Source organism: Lepisma saccharinum, chromosome 2, assembly GCF_977018435.1.
Source record: "Lepisma saccharinum chromosome 2, izLepSacc3.1, whole genome shotgun sequence".
Lineage (NCBI taxonomy): Eukaryota > Metazoa > Arthropoda > Insecta > Zygentoma > Lepismatidae > Lepisma > Lepisma saccharinum.
In genome coordinates, this window is record NC_139230.1 from 14,167,649 (window position 1) to 14,176,259 (window position 8,611).

Below are 8,611 nucleotides of genomic sequence, written 5' to 3' on the forward strand. Positions count from 1 at the left end.
TTGCTCCAGATGCCCCATTTGTCGATATTTTTCGACCCACCCCATACCTCCGATTTACGAGCCCCATTTGATATTATTGTTTCCTGCAAACCTCACATAGCTACTGTTTCTGGTTTCTTCGCTATTTCAGGTGGTAGTTTTAGGTGCCTCACGTGGTATATGTCACCTCATTGCATTGCAGTCTTCTGGTAACATAAATTTATTAAGGAGTTCATTGAACCATTCAGGTTCGTCGAGGACCATTTGCAATGTTACATCAGATTCAGGTCCCACATTATATGCTCATTATAGTTGTTGTGTGTTTCTCTACCAAATCGGTTGAAAATAATATTCAATTGGTCATGCTTATGTGTGAAACCCCATCTTTCCCTCAGCAAACAACATTTACTACCATGCCATATTCCATGTTCTCCACTTTGAAAACAATAACCTGTTGTGAAGGTAGGCAAATGTTGAAACCATAAATTAGTTTTTGGGTACCCATGGACCAAACAAAAAAAACATCATACAAAATTCGTTTCAAGTTATGTTACTCATCAATTGAAGTGGTCCTGCACCATCGCTTCATGGTCTAAGGCATCTAGCTTTGGGCTCCGGCTACGGAACGTGCTCAATTTCGAGTCACCTGTGGAAATCATAACAACATTTCTCTTGAGGTTTTTTTTTCGTGTGTGTGGGACTGGTGGCCACTTACTATTGTGAGGAGATAGGGGAGCTTCAAATGAGTAGCGTAACCTGGTCATGGAGACCTACAATTATGACTGGGGGTTCGTCGTGCTGATCACACATCACCCCCGTAACTGGTTGGATGACCTCCCACCTCGGGTGAGTGAGTGAGTAGAATCAGGTGGGAGTGATGCTGGCAGTCGGTTGGTAGGCCCGGGCCCTCAATGGCCTGTTGCACCATGGGTGGTTGTTATTATCAATTGAGGTGTTACTTACTCAACTTCCTTTCCTATTTAAAATTTTTTTAGGTGTACCTAAGGATCTTCCTTCTGGGGCACCACTTATGCTCAAATTACCACCACTCAACTTCAAATGTACTATATGTTTGGAAAGGTTGTGTATTATCTTGTTAGTATCAAAACTTGTGGGGAACTGGAACGAAACAGAATTAATGTCCTTTCCAAATAAGAATTATTGTATTTTGTAATAATTATTGCATTTTCTGTCTGTGAAACTCAGTCAGAACAAACAAAATATGTAGATAGTATGTTATCTTAAATTATGCATGAAACCTGCAGAATTCTCATATTTTGTGAATATATTGTTGATTTGAAAACTTAAGAAAGTACATTTCCTTAATCTACAAACACTTTTAAGGTATTTTTGCATGTTTGTTCACAAATGTTGTATATATGTTGTGTGTATGCAATAGTTTACAGAGATTTTATAATAACTTTGAAATTCCATGTAGTTGTGTGCAAACAAACTTCTTTTTTTTCATCTACAGCTGAAGCAGAGAATATAATGCAATTTGAAGTTGATCTTTTAGAGATGCCTTGTGGTCTTCCCACTGCTTCTACTATTGATCAGGCAAGGTTGACAGAGGAAGAAAAAAAGAAACTGCATCCCAGTGTTCCTCCACTCTAAGTGTTACTAAATACTTTGTTCATTGTAGTTTAATGTAATGTACAACAATGCTCATCTTTAATAATTCAATTGAAGCATATGGGTATATGCCATTATTGATTACTCGGTCATATTTCTAATATTAACCTGTCATTTTTCTGTGTTCCTACCACCATTACTTCTTTGTAGATTTTATACTCTTGTCGTTTCATACAAACTAATTAGTTTTACTCACTATTAAAATGAAATTGCCAAATCATATAAAATCTGGAACCATATGGGTTTTGCTAAAGTAGCCATGGTTTCACTTTTGAGCCTGTGTATACAGGGTGTGTGGGCTAGAGGTATACAAAAATACACCCATATATTTTAGCATCTGTAAAGTTTATTAACTTTCTTGTCCTGGTTATGTACAAAGTAACTTGGAAGGTTTTATGTACATTGGTACACCTCAATGTTAGCACAATTTGTAGCTCGACACATATCCAAACAAATAGTTAAGTTCGTGCCAAGTGTTGACCAGGTTTTGAGGCATTATTAGCGCAATGATATGCTGTCTCAAATCACCAAAATCGTGAAATTTCCATTGTGCACAGCATCTTGAATGAAGCCCCATGCAATAAAGTCTAATGGTTGCAAATCTGGGGATCTCGGTGGCCAGGCAGTTTGCGCATGCGTGACTCAACAGCACGATAGATCGTCCAAGTGGACTACTGAAATCTTGAATCGATGGTCAATCGACTGAGCTTCACTATGAGACAATACAAAGAGCAGTTTTCACATTATAAGTAGTTAATTTTGTATACCTCTAGCCCGGACACCCTGTATATTAGGGCTGAGCCGATACCACTTTGAACCGATACTGATACTTTATAATTGTAATAATTGAAAGCTGTTCAAAATATTGATTAATATTAGTCACAAAATTTAGTTTTTTTTTACAGCAAAAATGGTGCAAAATAAGAAGCAGTTTCACATTTTGCATGAGTTTCTGGATAATTAGACTCCTTGAAAGTGCCATGCAACATTTTTATGGACCCCATGAAACACCAAAATGCCGGAAAAGTATCGGCTGGTATTCGTAAATAAATTCCACCTGATACTTTCTGATACCGATACCACTGGTATCAGCTGATACTTATTGTCGTTGGCTCAGCCCTAGTATATATATATATACAAATGATGAAGGAGACAGTAAACACTTACCACACGAAAAGAAAGAAGTTGATATTTCACGGTATGCCGTAAATACCACAAAATATCAACTTATTTATTTTTGTGTAGTAAGTGTTTACTGTCTCTTACACCAATTTTGTTAATCAGCCCTTCTGGCACTTTCTCATTCTATCCCTTATAAAATATATATCTTTCTCTCTCTTTTTCCTCTCTCTCTCTCTCTCTCTCTCTCTCTCTCTCTCTCTCTCTCTCTCTCTCTCTCTCTCTCTCTCTCTCTCTCTCTCTGTGTGTGTGTGCATGCATGGGTGGGTGTGTTTTGTCATTATTTGCATATTATAGTAACTACTGATAAGAGGATCAAATGAGGATTATTTTCGCAAGTAGAGAATGAGGTAGGTGTCAAGAAAGAATAATTGTTGGGTTCTCATTGTCTGTATTGAACTTTATTGAAGCATCATTTTGTGATATCCAAACGACTTATCTTCCCTTCATGCCATGTGCATATAATTGCTACCTGAAACAGTCAAACCTTAAGAAAGTGAGTTGGACAGTCCTTGCGCCATAACTGTGCAAAAAGAATTCCTGTACTGTAGAAATGGTGAAATAATGAGATATTATATCCTTGTTTTTAACATGTAATAAAAAGTTTGATGTTCCTTATTTTTGTAATTCAATTTTTTGAAAGTTAACCCCAAAGAACATGTACAAAGATTGTACAGGTAACAATTCATAGCATATTATTCATTTTAAAGCAATAGCTTTTATACAGTACATTTATATAAGTACAATATTCAATGGTATTTTAGTGAAAAGTGTTATTAATTTATTTTACTCAAAGTATTTTGGTTGGACAATCCCTGCACCGTAACCCCAGCACTATGCTGGAACTCCTGTACTTTTTTAAAAAACTGTTGAAATAATGAGATATGATATCCTTGTGCTTTTAATGTGTAATAAGAAGTTCCTTATAGATTTTTTTAGTTTTAGTAATTTGAAAGGTCACCCCAGAGAAAATATGCAAAGATTGTATGGGTAACAATTCATAGCACATTATGTATTTATTTTGGAACAAAAGCTCTGATACATTACATTTATAGTGTGTCCCACATAAGTACAATTGTTAGTGGTATTTTAGTCAAGACAATCATGATGATGAATTAAAAGAACATGCATCAAATCAGTCTTCTACAAATAAATATAAATAGTACTCAGGTAAAATTGCAAACAGTTGAATCTCTGCTTAAGGATTTAAATGAGAAATGCATTACCTTAAAACGAAGTAAGTAATGTTATTACTTCTCGTATGGTTAGAGACCGCCAGCAAACAGATACAGTAAAGACTTACGTAATTGTTTTATGTACTAATCAACATGCACATACAGCAAAAAAAAAAATAATAATAATTCTAAAATAAATTATAAAGATATGTTTTCTACTTGATCCCCCAATCTGTGCACCAAGGAACATTGAACCCTACCTCATACAATGTGATCACCAACAACATTGGACTTGACCCCAACAAGTTACAGAGATTAACCTACAGGCTCACCCATCTCTACTAGAAATGGGGTGGGAACCACAAGAGTATTGCCACCATGTCAGTACACGCACAAGCTGGCATATTTGCATGAACCGACATAGCACCGTAATCCCAACACCATGCTGGAAGAACTCTTATACTTCCTTTAAAACTGGTTAAATGATGAGATATGATGCACACGCACACACACAGACACACAAACTCTAACTACAAAAATTTACAAGGAACATTAATTTTTTCATTACATATTAAAAGCACAAGGATATCATATATTCCTTATTTCACCAGTGTTGAAGGAAAATACAGAATTTCTAGCATAGTTCTGGGGGTACTGGTGCAGAGACTGTAATAACTCTTGACTAAAATATCACTAATAATTGTAGTTACATAAATGTAATGTATAAGAGCTATTGCTCTAAAATTAATAATATGATATAAATTGTTACCTGTACAATTTCTGTTCTTTGGACTGAACTTTGAAATTACTCGAACTACAAAAATTATAAGGAACATTAATTTTCTCTTTACATGTTAAGAGCACAAGAATATCATATCTCAATCATTTCACCAGATTTAAAAGAAGTACAGAAGTTCTTCCAGCATAGTGCTGGGGTTACAGTGCAGGGACTGTCCAATCGAATACTATTTGAGTTTTTTAAAAAAAAACACTCTTGACTAAAATATCACTAATAATAATACTTACATAATGTACGTATAAGATATATTGCTCTAAAATAAAATGCAATGAATTGTTACCCACACAATTTTTGTACATATTCTTTGGGGTGAACTCAAAATACAAATATTATATGTTAAAAGCACAAGGATATCATATCTCATCATTTCATCACTTTTAAGAGAAGTACAAGAGTTCTTCCAACATTGTGCTGAGGTCACGGTGCAATGTCTGTTCATGCAAATACTCCAGTTTGTGTGTGTACTGACATGTTGCCGATACTCTTGCGATTCCCAGCCCATTTCTAGTAGAGATGGGCAAGCCTGTAGGTTAATCTTTGTAATTTCTCAGGGTTAAGTCCAATGTTCTTGGTGATCACATTGTACAAGGTAGGGTTCACTGTTCCTTGGTGTACAGATTGGGAGACCAGATAGAAGTCATATCTTTATAATTTATATTATGATTTATTTTAGTATTAAGTTTTGTATGCCGCATGTCTATTGATTATACGGCGTATGGTTTTAGAAGCGATATCAGGCAGGGCCACTCAGAGCCTGTCTGTCGTGACCAGCCAATGGCAGGAGTGCAATGTTGTACAGTTAGGAAACTGTAGCACATAAGTTAAACGCCGTGTCCTGTATTTTTCTTGCGTGCAAGAAGTTTTCATAAAACTCGCCACTCTAAGGTTCATCATAAGATGGGGCAAGACATTTTGAACCTGACTGTCCAAGGTCTATAAATTCCCGTTGCCTACAGCCGGAGTTATAGTTTCTCGAAGAAACATGTGAAAACAACACGTCTCAACATGCACACAATGACCATTTCATTTTCCTTCCGTCTGTCTTTTTCTTTGCCACCGTGTTGACAGCTGAGTTGTTTTGTGTATTGGGAAAACAATGGGTGTTAAATTCATGTCACTATACACAATGACCCTTCATTGTCATGGGCGTTCTCCAACATTGCGAGTCTGAGTCAGTATGAGTTCTTTTATGCTGCAGTGATATATTATATTATAAACCTGTGTAGAAATATTCACTATATTATTGTGCATGCATTACAAAAAAAATATAAAAAAAGAAATAGTTGAATATTGGACACAGCGAATTCTCTGTCTTTCCCTTCGGCTAGCAGTTAGTTTGGCAACAGAGCAATAGCACTGGCTGCGTATTGGCTGAATGCATGTGCCTTCTAAAAGTGTACACCGTATAGTACATATCCCAATGTCACGTAAGTCTGTTTGCGGGAGGTCTAACTATACGAGTAGTAATAACATTCCTTTGTTCTAAGGTAATGCATTTCTCATTTAAATCCTTAAGCACAGATTCAACTTTGCAATTTTGCCTGAGTACTATTCATATTTGTTTGTAGAAGATTGAATTGATGCATGTTCTGGGGTGTAAGGGGTGTCCCTTTCTGAAGACTCCCAAATGTCAACCTCTCTTCCATGTAGTACACCCTGGACTGCATTTTGCAGGCTAGCGAGGTTCTGACATCAGGACTCGCGGTCAGTATAATCCTCCGTGGGGCTTGTGTTGTGTTTGTGTGTTCTTTCATCCATTGCATCTTATCACAATTCTTTTTCATTATTTTTTCAACCTCCTTTTTTCAGCATGTATGTATATATATATACACTATCTGGCCATTCGTCACCGGACACCTGGAACGAGTACTTTAATCCGGTTTCAGGCGTCCGTCAGTATCGTGTGGGGCCACCTTTCGCAGCAAGTACAGCCGCAACCCTCTGAGGAAGACTGTCCACCAAATTGCGATAGGTTTCGACGGGAATGCTGCTCCATTCCTCTTGCAAAGCGGCGAACAACTCTTTAGTGTTTTTTGGGCAGTGTGGCCTGGCTCTCAACCGGCGCTCCAACTCGTCCCAAAGATGGTCAGCCGGGTTGAGATCAAGACTTTGGGTGGGCCAATCAAGTTTTTGCACACCCATATCCTCGAACCACGTGTTGATCACACCTGCCGTATGACATGGGGCATTGTCGTGCTGAAACAGATAAGGACCACTACCGAATTGTGCCCACAATGTCGGTAGCGCAGAATTGTCCAGGATCGTTAGGTATGCATCTGCATTCATGTTTCCACGCACTAACACAAGGCGACCAAGACCATACCAGGAGACGCACGACCACATCATGCTGCTTCCACATGCCTTTGGTTGGGTGTCCGGTGACGAATGGCCAGATAGTGTATATATTTTATTAAACATTTTGTGTTGTTTACTTGTTGCAATGTTTTAAAGTGCAGTTTTCAAAGTACGTATAAGTTCTATATTTCCTCAGTGTCTTGAAGGTTTCATTGCCCAAACTATATTGGTGTCTTCAGGAAAGGAATGGTATGTAGATTATAAAGTGATATGGCAACTCTATATTGTTGCTATATTTTTAAAAATCTTATAGCTTAGAAACGAACATTTATTTTGATTAATCATTTGATATTGAATGTATTGGTGGTAGGAATATTTTGTTGATAGTTATAGATATTGTGATGATACCAGAAGCATCTAATATCAGTAATTGCAATACTGCTGCATATGCCAACCAAATATATAAACTAAAATTTTGTATTTTCTTAGAAGCAATGTTCCTTTTGTCTTAATTCAAGCAATAGTGGTAGAAGTATTGTTTTAAAATTCAGTTACTGAAATGGCCAAGACCTACATTGTATTTGAATATACATAAGTTGTATTGTTCATCAATTATATTAAGGAATTTTGCCAACCTCTCATATTTATGATGTTTACATTCATATTTTGCATTTTGTGAACATAATATGTGTCATGATGGTGGACTTAATTTGTCTTTTTTATAATCTGGAAAGGAACAAAAACTGGGTAAAAATGGACTTTATTGTGAGTGTAGTGAACTTCAATTAAGTTACCAAGAAACTTACTGGATTAAGAGTTGTGTTGGGATACAAGAGATTTTGAAGATTTAGTGAGGTACCTAATTCTTTGCAGTATTGTGACTGATTACTGAGTGATGTTACCAGGCAATTTTTGTCAATAGTAATGTAAGTACGTATAATATAGTATGCAACATGAATGGTGGTCAGTGTTGAGTTACACTGAGATATAAACTTTCCTTGTTATACAATAATATGATATGAAATCGATTGTTGATTATTAACTGTCAAAAACCAATAAAGCCAAATATTGTTCATATTTCATGTGACTTGTGGTCCATTGAAATGTAACCTTATCTTGTTGTACAATAATATCACTAAACTGTAATTTGGCAGTTAATTATGTTGAGGAAAAGTATTAGCAAATTAAATATAATGTTACATAGTTGAGACAAAGATGAAATGTTGTTCATACATTTAAAATAAATATTTTGACTAATATATCTTGTGTAGTATACATGATGATCTGTTATTTGTTGTACTTTAATTTTTTTAATGTAGTTGTTTCATGGTCAAAATATCATTGTGTTGATCAGGTGAGACTGAATGTAATGTGATTGTGTCTAACCTAAGATGGTAAACATTGTTTCACAATGGAGAAACTTTTGCTTGTATTTTGAGTGTGTGTGTGAAGAGATGTACACATGTACTTCTTTCATCAATTAGTCATTTCATGAGAACAATTTATTTGTAAGCTGCTTTTTCTCATTCTCATGTAGAGGTATCTTTGAATT

At 36.1% G+C, this 8,611-nt stretch overlaps 1 protein-coding gene across 2 annotated transcripts in view; it reads left to right on the plus strand.

Annotated features, from left to right (window-relative positions):
- LOC145984367 (plasminogen receptor (KT)) overlaps window positions 1-2,977 on the plus strand; it is a 67,184-nt gene extending 64,207 nt beyond the window's left edge. For both annotated transcript variants that reach the window (XM_083118026.1, XM_083118028.1), the window contains exon 7: window positions 1,454-2,977. In XM_083118026.1, the coding sequence (XP_082974152.1) occupies window positions 1,454-1,593 (140 nt within the window). In that variant the 3' untranslated portion in view covers window positions 1,594-2,977. The remainder of the gene's footprint in view (window positions 1-1,453) is intronic.
- The last annotated feature ends 5,634 nt before the right edge of the window (window positions 2,978-8,611 follow it).